This window comes from Microtus ochrogaster, chromosome 8 (genome assembly GCF_000317375.1).
Source record: "Microtus ochrogaster isolate Prairie Vole_2 chromosome 8, MicOch1.0, whole genome shotgun sequence".
NCBI lineage: Eukaryota > Metazoa > Chordata > Mammalia > Rodentia > Cricetidae > Microtus > Microtus ochrogaster.
In genome coordinates, this window is record NC_022015.1 from 59,668,967 (window position 1) to 59,689,230 (window position 20,264).

The 20,264-nt window shown below is 41.8% G+C and overlaps 2 protein-coding genes across 3 annotated transcripts in view; both read right to left on the bottom strand.

Moving 5' to 3' along the window:
• Window positions 1-1,242: 1,242 nt before the first annotated feature.
• On the bottom strand, window positions 1,243-3,382 carry Dkk1 (dickkopf WNT signaling pathway inhibitor 1). The gene is made up of 4 exons (XM_005352133.2): window positions 3,137-3,382; window positions 2,769-2,934; window positions 1,612-1,755; window positions 1,243-1,496 (listed from the first exon to the last, which is right to left on the bottom strand). The coding sequence occupies exons 1-4, from the start codon at window positions 3,380-3,382 to the stop codon at window positions 1,243-1,245; spliced, it is 810 nt and encodes a 269-aa protein (XP_005352190.1).
• Window positions 3,383-11,058: 7,676 nt separating this feature from the next.
• Prkg1 (protein kinase cGMP-dependent 1) overlaps window positions 11,059-20,264 on the bottom strand; it is a 1,110,226-nt gene continuing 1,101,020 nt past the window's right edge. For both annotated transcript variants that reach the window (XM_026781031.1, XM_013348063.2), the window contains exons 17-18: window positions 17,670-17,736; window positions 11,059-15,467 (exon numbers count right to left, since the gene is read on the bottom strand). In XM_026781031.1, coding sequence (XP_026636832.1) covers window positions 15,369-15,467; window positions 17,670-17,736 — 166 coding nt within the window. In that variant the 3' untranslated portion in view covers window positions 11,059-15,368. The remainder of the gene's footprint in view (window positions 15,468-17,669; window positions 17,737-20,264) is intronic.

Below are 20,264 nucleotides of genomic sequence, written 5' to 3' on the forward strand. Positions count from 1 at the left end.
ACAGGTGAAACAAAAATTGAAATAATCACTTGATAAGAGAAGAAAAAGTGGGACATTCTAGAATTTGTGGTTTTGTAATCATTTTTAAATCAGAGTAATTAAAACAATTTTTCTTGCATGTCAGAGTATATAATATATTCCAAATGAATTATCTGGCTTACATTGGAATGCACTTGTTCGCCGTGTTCCCACACACATCCTCCCTCTCCATTCTGCCCATCACCGTGTACTTGGCAATGGCTTTCTTGGATATCCCCTTCCTCCCAGGAACTATTGGCCACTTCAATAAATATTAATTTGTTGGAAACCATTTTTTACGGATGCCTTTTTGAGACATCGCTCAGTGGCAGAAATTTCCTTGGATTTCGCTAGGTCGGCCAGGATGGACCTGAATTTATGGGCATACCCCTCCTTCCTCAGCCTCCAGAATCCTGGGTTTGTATGATTAGCCACCAACCCCATCTGGTAGAAAAGTATTTTTGAAAGTAGTAATATCCGATCCATCCCATATCACCATAACCATTTGATATTATAAATGTGGAATACATTCTCTTTAAAGCTACTCACACATAGACATATATCTTATCTTTTTAAAACAACAACACACACACCTTCCCCTAAGATGACAGTTCCAAAATGCATCTATACTTGTAACAATTTATGATTATTAAATGTTAAATTTTATTTCAAGGACTATCAGAGCAGAGAGAGAGAGAGAGAGAGAGAAAGAGAGAGAGAAGGACTATCTAAGCAAAGATAGCACATCTCAGGAAATAAACTAGTATTTTCATGTTAAAATTTACATGCCTATCACTGGCTATTCCAAGAACTCCTTGCATCCTATACTCTAGAAATAAAAGTAGAAAGGGTTACACATTTAGGAACTATGAGCTGAAATTCCTTCAATATAGAATATTTATGACTCAGGACAATCAATGTGTACAAAAATTTACATGCAAAAGAAACAAGACCAATGCAGCACCTCTAGCAAAAATAATTAAAACTTTTGTTGCATTTACAGGTAAGTGCCACACCGAGGATTTACAACACAGTAATTTACTGCAACCACGGATGAGTTCCATCAAGAAACAAAGTCCTCACACTCCGGACTTGCGGAAGGTATTCTCGGAATGCTCAACTCTACACAGGAGGTTTGTACATCCTTGGGATCGAGCTGACAAATCATAAAGGCTTTCGCAGCATATATTAGATAAAGGAGTCCGTCACATCTAGACAGTCAGTTTAATGTCTCTGGCAGGTGTGCAGCCTAGAAGAGTTACTGGCTTGCTGGTGCTCCTTCTGTAGCCTGCAAGACAGGCCTTCCCCACAGTAACAGCGCTGGAATATCTCCAGCCCGTGGGAGCCTTTCCGCCTGTGCTTGGTGCACACCTGCCCCTCTTTGAGGACAGGTTTACAGATCTTGGACCAGAAATGTCGCGCGCAACACAGTCCCATGGCACAGTCTGAGGATCGGAGGCAGAGAGAGCCCTCTTGTCCTGTGGAGGAGACAGAAGGAAAGTGACAGTTACTGCTAGGCCTGCACGTCTCATGAAGAGACCTCTGAATGTACTTCTGATAACACTACGTGGAGAGGCTCAGTCTTAAAGCTACCTTTGGTGTGGTATATTTTTGAAGTCAGCGTGGTCCTTCTGGGATAGCCATCCAAAGTGCTGTGGTCGTTACCAAGGTTTTCAACGATGCTTTCCTCAATTTCCCCTCGCGGCAAATGGCTGTGCTCAGAAGGCATGCATATTCCTACGGAAGCCAGAAACTGTGATTAATCCCCCGGGCTGTACATAATGTTTCTGCAAACCATGACAAGAACGGTCTATTGTGAGATAACTCACTGCAGTTAATACCTTCTGTTCAACAAATCTCCCCAGACAAGGACACATCAATGAATGTTCTGTTCACTCATAAGGAATACCCCGGGGGAGAGCCATTTAAGATGCTTTCCCACTAATTGTGGAGGTGGCAGCAAGGATATTTCTGTCTAGTTTAATATTACCCTTTGGGGGGTAGGAAAGAAGAGATCTAGTCACTTAAAAATTAATCTTAAAAATAACTTCTCCACTCTGGGTGCTCTCTGGGCAAGGCAGTTCCAGCTGTCTGGAAGACTACCATCTCACCCGCCGGTGGCCTCACTGTGTAATTTCGATATTACAGAGGCTTAGTGAGTTCCCTCTGGAATGCTGTTGTGCCCTAGGAACTTAGCCACCCTGTGGATTTATTTCTGGAGACTTCTTTGAGACATTCACATTTTGTGGATCTGTGGTTGTGTGGTTGTGTGTGTGTGTGTGTGTGTACCAACATTGGAGGGTACTTCTTTGAAGGTAGCTGAGAGTGGAGGGAAGGGAGGGGAAGTTGTGGAGCGCTAGGGATGTAAGTGGTTCAGAGATCTCTTTTAAAACCTACCCAGCAGAGATTAATTTCCCTAGCCCTTGGCTGACAACAGTTTTAGCATCCAGAGGTCTGGCAAAGAAAAAGGAAACTGGTAACAAAATGCCAAGGCTGGCTTGCTAAGGGTTCTCTTTCAGAATGACTTTTCCCCCTTTCTCAAGTGTCCTGACAGAAGTGTCTACTCTAATAATGCAAAGTGTGTTAGATCACTTAGGGTGGCAGAGGAAGATAAACTCAAGGCCTCAAACACAAGCCCGTGGAGAGGAAACCCTTACATGAGCCCAGGTTCACAAGTGGAACCTGGGCTTTGGCAGAGGTAGAGCTCAAAGGCAGAGCGGTTCCAGTTTACAGGGGAGTCCGAGACTCACCGTTTTTGCAGTAATTCCCGGGGCAGCACATAGAGTGCCTCATGCAGCGTTTCCTGCGCTTTCTGCAAGCCAGACAGATCTGTATGCCCACACCCGCACCTCCGCGGCTGGGACTGGAGCAGTACTCTTCAGTGCCGCACTCCTCATCCTCTGCGCATGGGTAGGGCTGTGGGAAGGGAGCAGAGTGTGAGCAACTCAGGCATCCTGGTACCCACACCTTCAAGGTCCCCATCAGCATCCTCTTCAAAAGCTCTTCCAAGCACTCTGCTCCCAATGCAGTGATTCCAAACACACTCTCAATCTCACCCAGCTAGGATACTGTATGCCCTTTTCTCTGAGACCCCTTAGACCTCCGACACCCCTCTCACCTGGTAGTTGTCAAGAGTCTGGTACTTGTTCCCACCCTCGTACAGAACTCCGGGCGCCACGCTGACGGCCGAGCCCGGCTGCCCCGCAGCGCCACCCAGCGGTGGGGGCAGGTTCTTGATAGCGTTGGAATTGATGAGAACCGAGTTCAAGGTGGCGCTGACTCCAAGCAGAGGGAGGCTGCAAAAAGCCATCGCTGCTAGCAAGACCAAGAACCGGACAGCTGCCACTGCACACACAACCGTCATCTCAGAAGACCACAAGCCGGAGAAAGTCAGGAAAAAAAGAGGTCACTTTGCACCACAGCAGCTGCAGAGTCCAGACTGCGGAACTTCAGCCGATGGAGTATCTGCTGCTAGACTCCGGGCTCTGTGCAGTCACCCGCCACCTCAGGCTGGCTGCCTTTATACTCGGGCTCCAGCCTTCCCAGCCCCTCGGGGAAGACAACAAAGCCGGGATGGGATTTCAAAGCTTTGGGAGGAGCTGGGAGCGGGAGTGTTTGTGTATCGGAAGCTGGGAGGACTTTGACACTCTCCCCCTCGCCCCTCCCTTGCACTATAGTCCTCCTAGTCCAGCTCACCTTAGAGTGCGGGTTATCAGAACATCAGAGCCTAACCTGAACTTTAATTTGGGGGGGGGGGGGCAGGGCGGGAGGGAGCTCTCTGTGAGCTTGGGTGCTCAGGGAGGGATTGGGTTATTTCCGTCTGAAATACTTTCAGAGTTAAAAGGTGATAGAATATACAGAACCACTTTTCTTCTCTCACGCTAGCTCTTGCTGTGTGTGTGTGTGTGTGTGTGTGTGTGTGTGTGTGTGTGTAAGCGAATAATATTCAGTATTAAACACGACTCAAGCAGTCATCCAAAGGGTCTGTGAAAGGGCCAGGTGGCTCCTGTGAGTTGCTGATTAACCCTTTCGCAATTGCGATTTTCAAATGAGGTCTTTTAAGTGTGTCTAGCTGCCCCCCCCCTCCCGATTCCTGTTCCCCCACCCCCGCACACGCATACCAGGAAAAAAAAATGTGCAAAGACAGGAAAATTTGCACATCAAATGAGGATACCAAGGGAAGAACTAATTCGCTTTTGAAGGTACATTTGGAGGGAGAGGCGAGAGACTGACGTTTGGAAATTAGATCAGGGGTGCGGGCGAGAGGGAACCGGGCCCTCGATAATCAAACTATTTAATGTGCTTCTTTGAATCTGGTCAGTCCCAGCAGTTGATGAACTTGATTAAGCAGACACGTGAGATCAAAGTGGCCCGAGTCAGAGCGGACAGGGTCCCTGAGCCGGGTGAGTCCTCTTTCCCGGGTTCCCGGTTCCCAGCGGTTGGTTAATAGAAGATAAGAAACCCTGAAGGCTTAGCTCCTGACTTCCTCATTAATGTTTAGTAGCGCTGAGAGGGAGAGGGTTTGCTTTTGATCCCAAATCAAACCTTGTCCAGGACAGGACAGGAGGAGTAACTCTCCAGGGAGATAATAAGCTACCTCTCGGAAAGGGATTGCCGAGCCTAAAGCAGAGAATGAATTTGCAGTGGTTTCCAAACAGAGTGTGGACTAAGAAGCAACGCTGATGTAAGGACGCTGTGCTTATAAATTAGAGGTGATTTATTGAGAGACTAAAAGTCAAATTCCTTGCTCCAACCATTGCAATGCTAAGAGAGACAGTTGTCAGACATAACAAATGATAAGAACTGTACCTTAGTAATGTTTAAGAACAGACTGATGAGTGCAAGAAAGTAAGCAATTCTTGTGTGAGACTGGAAAGAAAGAAATGGTTGGAAATCCCTGTAGAAGAGCATGGAGTGAGGTGTCGTCCCTTAACTTCTGGATTGTCTAGAATTGCTCACTACACTGCGAGATCTCTAATCATCATTCTTGGGAAGGCCCCCAAAGAGCCTATGATAGTCTTGAACAAATACAGTCCTGAAGCTGAGCAAGGAGAGTTATTATGAAATACATATTCTTAATATCTGTTTTCTGGTTTGGTAGGTTTCAGACATCATCTTAAAGTGTTGTCTAAGTGACTTTTAATGTAGCCTCACTTCTTTAATGATGCTTCTATACCCAGTGATGTCCTCTCTCACCTCTACCCTCCTACCTCATATACCTTGGAGAATTTCCGGGGTGGTTTATTGAAAGTCCAACGTGGTCTAAATCCTGTGTATCTATCTGGCTTTTATTAGGAAAATGTGCAATGGTGTAGCCGAAACTGGCTACCTGCAGATAGTTGGAAAATTGGGAAAAGAAGAGGTTTTAACGTTTTGTTTAAAAGTCACCATTAGAAACAATAAGAGGGAAACAAGTCAATAACAAAACAGATTTCCCTGCCAGTCTGTGGATCAGAAATTCGCAGAGACACTGGGAGACGATGGGCCAGAAGAGCCTACAGTGGTAGGAGGTCCTAGAGACGATGTTATCACTTCCAGCACATTGATAGCAATGCCAGTGATGAATTGCTGTCTTTCAATTTAAATTCATATAACATTGGACAGTAGAAAATGAATTCCCTGCCCATCTGAGAAGTACAAAGATATTTCTCCAGTCCTAATCTTATTTAAATAATTCCGGAAAAGCATCAATGCTGCACAAAAGGCCCACCCCTTTCCCTGTATTCTAATGGAATGGTCCCCTATTAATACACCAAATCTTAATGAACAGAACTTAGCTCGTCAAGAACTTGGGCCCCATATGAAATCCAGGGCCTAGTTGTGGCACTCCCTACTTTTTGTGTTCCTTCTGCAGGCGCAAGCAGGTCCACGTCTGTGGTCTTACTGTGTGATAAGCAGTGTACTTGGTGCTACCTCAGTAGAAAAAGGAATGGCTGGAACAGTCACCTTCGAATTGCCTAGGAAAAGAAAAAGTAAGCTCATAAAGGGCAGCGGGGAGACTTGCCCTTCTCAGTGCAGCCTATGCTTGCTTCGCTTGAGGATACTTGCCTGGATTTTGCTCGCTCTCAGGTGTCAAACTCAGGAGGTAAATGATGTCCACTGTCCACTGCTTCTTCTGTGTCAAGGAACACTCAGGGCCTATTAAGAGCATCTCTCCAATACGCTGACGGCTGACTCCTTCCAGCCTCCCCGTAGCCTGATAAACACATAAAAATATCAGGGCCCAGAAGGAGCTTTGGCTGAGGCGTGGTTTGGTTTCTACTGTGGTTGCTTTCAGGTTCTTCGGGTTCTAAGGCAGTGTCTCACTTGCATAGCCTGCACTTGAGAATTTCTGACACTGTCTCCTCCAGTGCTGGGGTTCCAGGTGTGGATCACCGCCTCTGACTCAGTATTGTTATTTAAGTAGACTATACATTGTACACACTGGTCAGGAGGAAAGAGAGAGGCCCAGAAAGTCCAACCATGTCTACATCTCAGGCAGTTGGAAGCCAGATGATGCTGAAGATCCTGCAACTGGGTGATGGGGTGGTAGGTATGTCTATTCAACTTATTGGACGTAGTCTAGCATGTCCACAGTTATTGCAAAACAATTAATACTTTATATTAAATTTAAAGCTAGGAGAAATGTTTGGCACAGTGGAACTGAACTGTGTAACTCAGGGATGGTGTAAGACATGCCCTTCCTCCTAGGTTAAGTGGTGGGCGCCAGCACTGAATACTCGTCATTTTAACCCGTGAGATGAACAGACAAATAATGTTTAAAGAAACAAACCGAAACACTAGTCTGTTTGCAAACTACTTTCCCACCATCAGTTGTGGTTCTTTGCTCCCTCTCCCTCCCTTTATCTTCTTCCCCTCCCCTCTCCATTTCTTCTCTCTACTTGCCAAACGAAAGGAAATCAATCACTGACATTTAATTTTTGCTTCAAGAAGAAAGCATTCAGTGAGTGGTGAGTACTGCCAATGTCTTCCTGGGTACCAATCTTGAATTAATAGCAGGGATTTCCCATTCGTGATGTTTAATAAAACAGTGTGACTTTCTCCTTCGCCCTTAAGAGAGTCTTAGTTTCTATGTTCACCACAACAGAAGAGCTTTCAGGTATGACTCATACTGGGATGCCCCTGAAATAGCTGATTTTCTGTAGTACAAGAGGAACAAGTGAGTTCACGGTGATTGCCTTTATTCAGCCAGTGGAGATGGCCAGCCCATTTAAATCCAGCTTTATGGGGCCGTCTAACCCATCTCAGAAGATGTTCCTGGGGCCATTGAAATATAAACAGCATGGAGTTTAGACCCCCAAGGAGGTTTGTCTAAAATCTGACGAGGATGGTACCAAAGCCAAGCATCTACCAGTGCCTTTTCGGAGGTCCTGACACTAGAAAGGTCTGTGATGTGGGTAGGGTCTAGGAGTCCTGCTGTCCAGTAGTAGCCACTTGTGAACTTAGTGTTTCTAATCATAACATAGGATAGTGCCAGAGTAGGGCAGAGCGTGAAGCCACCAGAAACAGAAAGATTGGATTCCCCCCACCCCCGTGTCACTGGGTTCCTGTTAATACACTGGCATCCTCCAAGGGCTATGACCAAAAGGGTCCCGCCCTACCACACTGGAAACTAGGGCTCAGCACTGGACACCTCGGGGGTCCTTTGTGGTTGTGGATCTAGCTTTCTTTTCATTTGTAAATGTCATACTGGGAAGACTAGGGAGCCCCCTTCTGGCTATAAAAATTGTCTTTGAACGTTCCAGGGCAAGACCTTTGTCTTCAGGTTAAATGTCTTTCAGGAAGCTTGTAAACTTTACTGAGAGACACTCACTGCCACGGACTCTGGGAACTTGCTGATTTAGAGGAATCCAGCATATAAACGAAGTTTCTGGAAATAGAGTGAATTACGTGACTCCTTGATTTTCTAAAAGATGCGATTGAGGAGGGAGTAGCGGGAGGGAACGAATGAATGAGGATGGATAAAAAAATTGATTTTCTTTCTTCATTTCTCAGTTGTTGAAATGTTGCAGAGGTGTGACATCTTAACAGCATCTAAATTTCCAACTAGTAAATTGTATTTGGACCTTGTCGGAATCAAGATGTAGGCTAGAAATGGTACTAACTTCGGGGGACTATCGGAGCAAGGATTCTTCCCCTTGAGCAGGTCTAAGAGCTCCCGATTGTGGTTGCATCCCGGTCCCACCAGAGCCAGGAATCCCCTTGGCCGGAGTGCTTGTTCAGGCTGGAACGTTCACTGCAGTCCCAAGCCATCGCCACCTTACAGTAGTGTAAAATGAAGCTTGTTTAAAAACTCTTTGATGGGTGAAGATCAAACGGCTCAGGGTCCCCTGTCTTAATCAGCCTTGAGCCAGGTGGCATCACAGGGGCTTTGGGTTTGCTGCTTCTGTGGACTTTGTGTTTAGCAAATTCATCAGCTTAATCCCGTTGAAGCCCTGGCCTGGGCGCAAATCCCTTCACACTACACTGCTGCTGTGGGTCCACAGTGTCAGTTCACGGGCAAATAAATCAGGGTTAATTAGAAGGGGGTAGCAGAAAGGAGACACACAGGAAGATAACTCCGAGGGACCTGAGTCCTCACTGCTGCTCCGGCGGGAAGGAGCAATCCCGTTCCTCTTCTGCCCCCTGGTGGAATCCTATTAGAAATTATCTGGAGGACTTTGTCTAGGTTCCACGTTGTATACGTAACGCCACCTCTCACATTGAACACTTTTCAAAGCCAACTATTCTCGCGCTCTTAATAGTCTGCACAATATATTGCACATTGAATAACCCGAATCTTCACAAAGTAGAATATATCAACACCGTAGTTTAAAGGCGAAGGAGCTGGGCTCTGGCACTCAGGTTCACAGTACACACATTTTTTTTTTTTTTTCAGTTAGGTTTAAGTTGCAAACCCCAGAATTTTGCATTCTTGGATTAAAAAAAAAGTTAGGCTTTTTAGATTATAAGTAGCACATTTCAGAGAATCCTGTGCTGGACGTATTAGGAAAGCTCATACATCTATAACCATTTTCACGAAACATGTTGAAATATTAAAATGCTATTTGTTTTCATGAGAAAGCATTAGGGTTTAGGGTTAGAAAGTTCCTCCCCACTGAGCAGGGTTCATATTGGTGACAACCAGCTACCCTTTGATTGGGTTTCTTCTCAGTTTTCCAGGATTCATATGGGAACTCTCTTTAACTTTTTTTTTTTCGCTCTTCTCTTCCTTCAATTCATTCTCTCTTTCCCCTTTCTTTTTTTTCCTTCTATTGAGGTGAAGCTTGAATTGTTTGACTTTGCTAATGGGTATATGAGTGAATTCATTGTTTGCTCCATATGTTGATTTTAGTTGACACATAGAGCTGCTTCAGAGAAGCACTACTGTGTAGAAAGCTTGCGAAGGAGAAGTTGCAAAATGCAGAAAAAACTTTAAATAGGACTCAATAAAAAGAATTTTGGTGTGGTGGTGGCTATCCTATAATTACATACATGTGGTAGGTAAGTTTTGTCAGTTTGATTTGATTGAGAAGAAACTAAGACATTAATAAAGGGTATTTATGAGTATATCTGTGAAGGTGTTTCCAGGTGCTCTGACCTTAAGATTGGATTAATGATCTCTTCATGGATCTAAACTATGATGGAGTTATTAAGGAGATGATGGCAAATGCTGTCAGGCGAGACTCTCTTGGAGGAAGTAGGCACTGGAGCTGTCCTCAGGGGCTATATTTCACTCTGGTCCCTTCAGGTGGTTTCTTGTCTGTCCTGCCTGGCTGTCCCGATGAGGACTGGTCTGCCTCACCACATCTCTACACTTCAACGGAGACATAAAGGTTTAATGATCGGAGACTTCGTCTCCCTCATGTGCTGCTCACAGTAATAAGAAAAGTGACTGGGGGGCTGGAGAGATGGCTCAGTGGTTAAGAGCATTGCCTGCTCTTCCAAAGGTCCTGAGTTCAATTCCCAGCAACCACATGGTGGCTCACAACGATCTGTGGTGAGGTCTGGCGCCCTCTTCTGGCCTGCAGGCACACAGACAGAACATTGTATAAATAAATAAATAAAAAATAATAAATATTTAAAAAAAAAGAAAAGTGACTAATCTAGTAAGGCACCTTTAAGGCTGGAAAAACTAAGGGGATCTGTAAATATTAGGCGATTCTTCTCTGATATATTGACTTATTGACTCTGACTCCTATGAATAACTATGTGGGACTTTACTGAACTTTACATGCAATGTGATTGTGTGTGTGTGTGGGGGGCGTCCAGCCATCTCTTGCCCTCCATTACCTCATTTATAAGCAGGAGTGTCAGAGCGCACTGCCCCTAAAATAGTGAATTAAAAAGAAAAGAATTTCTTCTAAGGACCAAGTTAGACCATTCTTAAAACTACAGTAGGACATCTGGGTGGATAATGGAAATGCATGTTATTTTCCTTGTTCCCAAAGAAATAAAATTATTGGATTACTGTATTCATACTCAAATGGCCTCTTCTTCAGATTGTTTCACTGTGTGAGAAAGTTTCTGGGTTGGATGGATATCTAGTGTTCATTAAGGGTTTTTCACGAACTGTTACTAGCAATGTACGTCAGTGGGACAAAAGCAGCTAATTTGAGGAAATTCGTAGGCTAGCTTTAACCGGTTAGTCATTTCCTTCAGCGAGGAGCAAAGGGAGGCACTAAGAGCATGCCTATCATTTCAGAGAAGTGAGTTTTCACATCCGCGTTGTCCTCAAAATCTATTTATTATTATTGTTAATTATGAAGTTTAGTGGGAGATCAAGGAAGCTAGACTCAGGAAGTGCTTTACATATCAAATGTTTCTTATTGGATATGGCGTCTTGTTTCTCTCTTCACACTGGATGGTCTGGTGTTATTTGCGCTGAATTTTTAGATATGAATCATTGAGTTACTCTTCTGGAATGCTATTTCATGGAAGATGCTTGGGTTGCAGGTGTTCTGTACATTGTTAAATAGTGACTAATTGGCATCTCGAGTGCAGTATTGATTACTATGTTAGTTCTATTTGTTGACTCGTCTGGAATTAAACACAAATAAGTTCAAAAGTAATTATTTTTTTTATTTCAACTCTATAAAGTATCCAACAGGCACTCTGCAATTACAGCTGCAGGGAAAATACAGAGCAAATCAAAGCAGGTTAAGTTATGAAAAAGTTTTTCATCTACACCAAGAGAGTGCAAGAGGCCGAAGACCATTGGGTGACAGTTTGTTGCATTCTAACAAGAGACTCTTTCACATAGCACAAACTGTAAGAGGACGGCCAAATAACCATAGCTGTAAGAATACAAAAGAACCGACCAGTTGTAAAAACATCATACGTTGAAATAAACTGGATAGATGATGCTTCAAGAAACATCCCTTTACTTAGAAAGCCCAACCTCTGAGTCATTGCCAAGGTCCCAGAGCTCTGTCTGTTGATGCAGGGGCTGAAAAGGAGGAGGGCTACCAAACTTCCCGCGTTTTGCTTTCAAGGTCTCCTGGAAAGTTGCCTCACACATGATTTGCATATACAAGAACTCAGAGAAAGCATCCTGTTTTGTTGAGGGGTGCACCAAGGTACATTTTCATCATTGGTTTCATAACGAGGTGTGCTGAGCAGTCATTTCCAATTTTTCTTTTGGGTTGGACCATTGTTAATGGAATCTATAAAATGAGATACATTAGGATTTGACTGCACTACTTTTTTTTTTTTTTTTACTGAGTCTGCACAGCTGAGCAAAACAGGAATACCTGTATACAGACTGATAGTATGTCATATAGTAATTTGACCTGCACATACATTTATACATTTCACAGAAATGACGCTGTATCTCATGAACAGACACACAGCTCTGGTACACTTAACAGAAATAAGATAACAACTTCATCACTTCTGTAATTCATCAATATTATATAATAAAGGCTTATAAATCGTTAGCAGAAAGAACTGTAAAACGCAGCAAGCTAAGAAAGGACAACATTTTGAGGTGTGTTTGTCTTTGTCATGCAGCATAACACCAAATTTGTTTTCTTAATAAGATGCCATGAGTTTAAGGCACTTGCAACAACGCCAGATAGCCAGGTCATGTTCTAACCGATGGGACAGATGAGTGACAGTACTGCGGACAGAAGTTTCAATAATACTAACGATTATGACGTTCATTCAAGTCTACTTGGACCTAAAACATTATTTAATACAAATAAAATGAAATCATAATGCTGTGAAACACTAAAAAAAGTTATATGTACCACAAAATATCACCCCGAAATATCTATTTACATAAATATCTGTTGTGGTCCTATTGTGAAAGAAAACATTGTGGGAAATGCACAGATACCTCTATTGTATAAAGTCGGGGTTAATACCCTTTGTGTTCAGTATGGTAGCTGACTTCTTTAGCTTCACCATCAGGTCTATCATTTGGAAGCAAAGTGAGAACGAGTCAGTAATTGAAATAGTATTCTCCATGTGCAATTCACATGTATGGTCTCCCACTTTAAGAAGAAAAAGCTATGACTTGTGAGGGTGATAATAAAAATAAACTTGGTTTAAATGCTACATGAATCTGATTCACATCCAAATAATAAAGATCCTAAGTATAAAAATCAACTATAACGATTTCCAAAACTCATTTTCTCTAATGTCTTCAGTCTAATTAAATATTGTTATGTCCTTTCCTTGGCAGTTTGCAGTTTTTCTGTGATTTAAGACACACAGAAAGCCCTATTTCCCATACACAAAAGTATCAACAAGAAAGTCAGTGAGCAAATCAAACAAGTTGGCACTATTCTAGTTTATCCAGATGGTCTTTAGTGCAAGAAAAGAAAAAAAGAAAAAGAAAGAAAGAAAAACTGGGGGCATGAAAAAGTCCAGAAAGTAAGATGTGGTTTATGAAGCTGGCCATGAGTTATAGCCCTAGTGTCTTGATTAAGACTAGATTTAAATCCTTAAAATTCAATGTTGAAAATCTGATGGATGTTTTCTGTTAGTTATTCCTGGAAGCTAGAGTTCACTTTTATCTCTTGTGATCGTGTTGGGCGTCCTAATAAAAGCTGTGGATGAAATGAACAAAGGTGTATCACAAGTGGAAAACAGCCCACAGTCACACTGTGCCGAAAGCAATGCCTTTCCTCGTCATAGAACCCATGTATTCACGCAAGTTGTCTTAGCCTCAAACCCAAGTCCCAAAACACATGGTCCATGCAAATTCCTGGGGATTTGTGGATATTTGAAAAATTAGAGAGACAATTCCCTTTCTAATAACAAGGTAAATGTAACATCCTAGCAAGCCTTTAACATACCTAAGACACATTATCTTGTAAAAAAAAATCAAACATTGATTATAATGTTGGAATTATATGTTTTTTTAAAAAATCAGTTAAAAGATAAATAAGCTTCTAGAAATCACTGAATTTTAGCCAGATGTGTTTGGTTTTATATTATTTAGTCTGTTGAAATTCATAGATCTCTTGGGTACTCTAGTAATCTTGAAAAATTGTTTATGAGGGAGAGGATTCCAATAACACAATAATAATAATATCAGGACGAAAGTTTTAATTGAACTTTACCCTAAATTAAATGTACTTCCAGTAGTTTTAGGCCTCAAATATTTTAGAGTACTATATTTTGATAGGAAAAGCACATTTGAAAGTAGTTTTAAGTATGAAATTTCAAAGAAAACTCCTGTGATTTATTGGTTAGTCTGTGATGACCTAATGGAAAGATTTCTATAGGAATTTCTACGTTAAAAAAAACCCTACTGAAAAAATAGCAAACAACCATTAACACACATTTCCATATCAGGATGCCATCGTGGACAGTTGTACATTTATCAGTATGAGAAAAATGCTACCAACCAATAAAGCTTCTGGAGGATTCTGCCTATTGATAACAGAGGTCAACTGGCCTGCCAACAACATATTTGGTTTAATTGGATGATCTTTCCCTCATATGAAAAAGACAGTTAGCTTGACATTTTCAAATCTTGCCTTCTCTAGCTAATGTGAAATTCCAAGGTTGTAATACTTCTGCACTATTTAGATAAAATGCAGGTTTGAGAAGTCATCTGTGTTCCTCTCTAACCCCTTCTAACTTTGATAAACTTATCCAGGGAAAGGTCCTCAACTCCTGGCCCAGTTTGGTTTTCCTCCTCAAATAAACAAAGCTCCTTAGTATAGTTGTAATACCATTGACTTGGGACTTTCAGACGGTATATATAGTGTTTTGGTTCAGGCCTAAGACAAGAGACTAGTTTAAATACATTTTTTAATATCCTTTCTCTCTGAGCCCTGGACTATGCTGTGACATCTGACAGGAGTTTGTTTTTAATAAAGTTATGAAAATGCTTGAGTCTCTGGCTAGACATGATGATTAGAATCTGTGTCGTCCGTTCAGACACTGACATTACAGATGAAAGATAGACATAGCACCTTTTCATTTTTATTTTTTTTGGATGGGTCTTCATTCCTCCCCACCCTATCCCACCCCTACCCTAAGGGTTTATTCTTATAAAAAGGGAATATTTTAAGCCTCAGTTTGAGGGCGTTAGGTAATAAATAAAACCAATTGGCTGCTAGTCATTTCCAGGACCATCTTTAAGCACAATAGATAGAGTTTTTAAAGATATGAAATGGTATTGTGAATTCTTTTCCCCCTCCACTTTGTCTTGCCAATTTCTCAGTTATCATGCACATTTTCAATCCTCCAAAACTGCATCTGTAACCGCCGTGGGAGGCCCGTACAGAACCATAGCAGTTGTGCTTTTTGTATCAGGCCAATTTTTAGAATCTGTCAGAAAAGAAAGGTAACATTCAGTCTCGTCATCTGCTAGGAAAGAAACTGGTTTGACATGACCTCTGTGACCCACGGATGTGTGGTCCTCTTTGTACAATGTCTATACTGGCTTGAAGTCACAGGCTCCACTCCCTTCCCTTGAGGAAAGGGAAGAGCCCAGGTTTTCTGTACCACAGTCATCTATCGTACCGAATATATTATTCTCTATTCTTGGTAGTTCTAGCAAGATACAGACGCTTCTACTGGATGGAAGTATTTCCTACACTCTTTCAAAATATAATCAGAGCAAAGCAAGGTCATTGCAACAATAGAAAACATCACTTTACTGGTAAAAGGCTTTGCTTCAGGACCACCATGTCAACTGTTATTGTAGGTTCAAACATAAAACATGTAAAGAGCACTATCATAATCTAAGCAATGAGTCCTAATGCCACCGTAGTTACTGGAGCAGCATCAATCAAAGGCATCATGGTGACCCCGAGCACTAATCTTCTCTCTTTTCCTCAGGTTTGCTGGCAGCTGTGTCTCAGAAAAAAGCTGTCTTCAGCAAGGCAGAAGCAGGTAAGAGAAATACATTAGAAGTCTATGTCCCAGCCTGAGTTGTCGTCAGGGGGTGGCTCGTCACTGTCCTCAGGGAAGCTGTCGAAATTGCTTGTGTCTGTGGGTGATGCAACCTGCAACGTGAGAGAATGAGCGAAAGGTGTTTTGCTATTTTTGGTAGAGTTGTGAGCTAGAGATTTTATTTTCCATCATTAAAAAGAATAGTTATTCATTCATTCTTTAAACAGATGCACAAAATCAAAATCTGTATATGCTGATGGATAACGAGATCAATGTGTGCCTTCAGTAATATTTAGATCAGATTAAATGTGTCTGTCTCCTGGACATTTTTTCTTATGAGGACTTTGAACATACTTTTTTTTTCTAGTTTTTGAAATGTAAAGTTCCTCGTTATTATTATCTTCTGTCGCTCTGCTCCAGTGCAATCGTATACCACTGCTTTCTGCTCCTATCTAACTTGGTGGCTAAAGTTAGTCTTTCTCCACTCTTCTGCCATCTTTATCTTTATCAGCCTCTGGTGAGCAAAATTCTAATCTCAACCTTCGAAAGAGCAACATGCACATGGGATCGACTGTGTACTCCTTTTATCTTCTCTGTGCTCAAATCACTCAATTTGTGAAAGTGATCTTCATTCCTCTCCATGGTGTTACAAATGACAGGATTTCAATCTGCCTATGGGAGGGTGGCATTTTATCATGCAAACCTATACACGTTTGTTTTTGTTTGTCTTTTGTTTTCTGTCCTGGAACTAGCTCTTGTAGACCAGGCTGTACACTAGCTCTTGTAGATCTTGTAGATCTACCTCCGCCTCCCGAGTGCTGGGATTAAAGGCCTCCTCCTCCACCGCCCGACTGCAATTGCTTTTTAAAGGGGCTTGGTGTTTGTATACAGGGCATTACCGCGGCCATGCAGCACATGATGTAATGACTGTAGGCTGGCTAAGTCTTTGCCTTGAATGCTGACAAGTGCATGTGAGGCCGTGGGACCCTGGGCTAGCTAGGCATTCGCCTGAATATTGACAGGTGCATCTTGCCAGATGACAGGGAGGCAGGCCAGCATGATGCCCGAATGCTAACAGGTAGAGCACACACCGAGTTCCTAAGAGGGTTCTATGTTCTGAAACTAACTGACCATCGTGACTGCTGCACGGAAGAGGAGAGCGGAATGGGTAAAAACAGCAAAGGAGGCAGAAGCCAGGATATGGGTCCTGGAAGGCCATATTATGGATTTTGTATGTTATTTTATTTTATTTTATTTTGTTTTTTGAAACATTTTTTGTTATTTTTTTAAAAGTATAAAGAATACATTCTAAGAAATATGTTTATTCTAAGTGGAATGGAAGCTTAGAGGTTTGTTCTAAACTTGAGCAAAATTCTTCCATATTCGCTGGCTAAGTGTTATCTTCAGGGCACCAAACTCTTCTAACTATCCCTACTGTATAAAAGTCATCCCTATAAATTTGGGTGAGAAAAATTTACATTAACTCTTTGGGCTCTTTTTATTCTACCCTTACTCTGAAGACAAAACCCGTGAATGTAATTGGGGTCAGTGATGCCCACTTTATTTGTTTCCTGAATTTAAAAAGAAAGCAATCAACAAAGAAATAAATCTCAGAAGGACAATGTTTCAATATATAAAGTCTATTGAGTTAATCCCAAAGAATTGGAGCATATAAACAAAATTCACAGGACCATCATAAATCTGTCCCTTCCTTCTTTTTCTTTTTTCTTTTCTTTTTTTTTTAAAAAAAAAACAACACAGCAACACTATTTAGCAGGGACTGTGCACTGCTTTCAGTTGGAATCTATTTTAGTTTAATTTTAATTTTAGTGTGCACAATTTACATAGTGAACTAGCTGTTTAACAGCATTGCCCCTGCCCCAAATCAACTGTACTAAAAAAGAGAATCACCTTTCAGATACTAACAGAAGGAGGAAAGAACATACGGCTTCCAACTCATGCTAGGGTAGGTATATAAGTGTGAATGAGACAATACTGAAAACGGTTGCTGTAAATTCTATGTCCTCTTAGCTACAAACACATTTCTAACATGTACCATAACAAAAGCTAACTTGTTTCCATGGATAAAGGGCACATGAGTTTCAATGAAGAATTTAAAAAGATAAAGATCATACCCATAATAACCATCCACAGATTTGTTGGTATTATGTTTGGATTCTAGAATAGACCATCATTTTAATATGGTGTTTCATAGCTTTTATAATTTGATCATAAAAGTCTAAAAATATCAAGTCTTTGTTGATTGAAAAATGCCATCAGGTGTGTACCATTTATTAACTAAAAAGTCTACTTACACTTGGAATTATGGGAGGCGTCAAGGTGCCTTTTCTTAAGCCTTCCCAATTAAAGCCTTCAAACCATCTAAGAAACAAAAATAAAGACAAGTAAGACATTGCATCTCTGTGACATATTCACACTACAGCATATTTGATATAACTGATACGTAGAAGGGTCTCATGTAGTCTAAGATCCCTCAAACCTACTCTGTAGGTGATGATGACTTTGAACTACTGATCCTCCTGCCTCCAGTTCCCAAATTACAGATGTGTGCTGCCACATACGGCTCAGAATGTTTTCAATGACCTTATTTTATAAAATGTAAAAAACTATTAAATTTTCTTACAAATAATTTTTGTCAAATTATTAAAATATTTTAAAATCATCGTATCTAAAGATTTTAAAAATATTTATACTTAAGGTACAATTGCCAAATTTGCACACCAATTTATCATGCAACTGTTTTGCAATTTCAGTTTTGTCTGTATGTCTAAGTTCTTGCACTATCTTGATTTAATAAATGTCATAATGTGCTTTTTTCTATGCACCACAAACACTTTTCATCCTTGCCAGTGAATCAATCTGCCAGTTACAGTGGGGGTGGATGATCAAAGACCAGCTCCACACTGTCACTTGTCACAGCCTGAAGTAGTCTTTCAGAGGTCTCGGCTCAGGCAAAAATGGGATCCTTGACTTGGTTGCAGAAAATAATTTCAGGATGAGCCAGTATGGGGCAGAGTTAAAATTGGTTAAGAAAGTATTTTAACATAGATTTCAGCATTGGGGCTTGCCAGAAAGAGAAACACTTGCAAAGAGTAAGAGTCACCCAAGTAAGCCATGAGCTTCTAAAGAGAGGGTAAGCTACGTGTGCTGGAAATAGCCATATATATGGTTTTTGTGGCTCAAATTGTACCTCAAAAGTTAGATAAGAAATATTCTCTCATCCCCCTTTTTTGGTAAATCAGAATATAGTGTGACTTCATAGGTCCCTTGGATATGGTTGTAATCTGAGTGGAGTCTGAAGGAAAATTCTAGGCAAATCGCGAAGACTCCTTCCATTGACCTGCCTGTCAGCCACCATACCTGCTATTTAACCCCAAACTACCTAGATCTGGCAGGGGACAATAGGCAGGTCTCCTCAGACCTCTTCTTCCTACACTCCTGCCCTGATAGGAGTCCCTTTATCCACTGCACCAAATGGAATATGACCTATAACTCCATGTAGGTTCCCTCATACCCATTCTGCCTGTGTATGAGTCACCTAACCCACCACTGCATCTTGGCACCATATTGAATCTAACCAGAAATTTCTGGTATGTCCCTCAAACCTATTCCACCCACCTGCCTACCAACCACCCATGCACCCAGTCTGATTTTACTCCTGGAACCACGCTAGGTTCCATAGTGCATCTTGGCACCCATGTTCATATTAGCCACCCTACTTACTGCTACCACACAGTGCAGAGTTGGATCTGAATTTTAGGTAGATCCCTTAGACCCATTCTCCACAACTTCCTGCTTATTATCCAACTATCATACCCACCTTCCTCCCCTGGTCCAGTATGGAGTTTGACCTGGAACTCCAGGTAGAAACTTCCAAAGACAGTCTGCCACGCCACGTACCAGGACACCCTAGGATCATAACATCTTGTGTCCCTGCCTCTAGATAAGGATACCCATCCTGGCTTCCACAACACCTTGAAGATGGTTTGTTGTTATCCATCACACCCCTACATTGCACTGCCTACTCTCACTGCGACTCCAGGTCCTCCAACCCAAGTAGCACTTGCAGAACTCGATGAGGTTGCCACAACGGAAGACTGGCAAAGAAATCCTTCTCAGTCCACAGAAGGTTCACTCATAGACTCAGGAGTTGCATTCTTACTTGCTGAGATTACTTCTGAAACCACATTCACACAACAACAGAGTGGCCCCAAGATTGAAGATGAAGAACCATTCAGTTGGTCCATAACCTAGCATGTTATGGTAAGAGCAAACTGAGATCCAAATACCACTCCACCAAGATGGATGAGATAATCACAACCCAAACTGCCAAATATCTAACTCCAGATGCCTCGGCTCCACTGGGAAAAAAAAAAAACACAAATAAAATACATTCAAGGAACTCCGAGGGAATCTGAACAAATGCCTAGATAAGGAGCCTGAAACTACAAACAGCTGAGCAAAGCGATGAAAACAAATCAAGATATGAACATTAAATAAAAAGGATGGATCCTTTGAAGAAAAGCCAAAATGATATAACAAGATGAAGCAGGGAGTTAAACAGAAAGGTCATGGGAAAGTCTCAGCAATCGATTACATCAAGTAGAAGAGATAATAATATCAGGTCTTCCAAAAAAGATTTTTTTTTTTGGTTTTTCAAGGCAGGGTTTCACTGTGTAGCCTAGGCTGTCCTGGAACTAGATCTGTAGACCAGGCTGGCCTTGAACTCACAGAGGTCTATCTGCCTCTGTCTCCCCAGTGCTGAGATTAAAGACAGGTGCCAGCACCACCCAGCAATATCAGGTCTTGAAGATAAGCTAGAGGAAATGGATCATTCAGTCAAAGAAACTATTAAATATAATCTCTCTCTTCTCTCTGTCTCTGTCTCT

Excerpts from the sequence above, each read along its gene's own strand:
- Dkk1 (XM_005352133.2), bottom strand. The coding sequence starts at position 3,382 with ATGACGGTTGTGTGTGCAGTGGCAGCTGTCCGGTTCTTGGTCTTGCTA. Across the intron at positions 2,935-3,136 it reads AGACTCTTGACAACTACCAG|CCCTACCCATGCGCAGAGGA; the intron begins GTGAGAGGGGTG and ends CCCTTCCCACAG. Across the intron at positions 1,497-1,611 it reads AAAAATATACCACACCAAAG|GACAAGAGGGCTCTCTCTGC; the intron begins GTAGCTTTAAGA and ends TCTCCTCCACAG.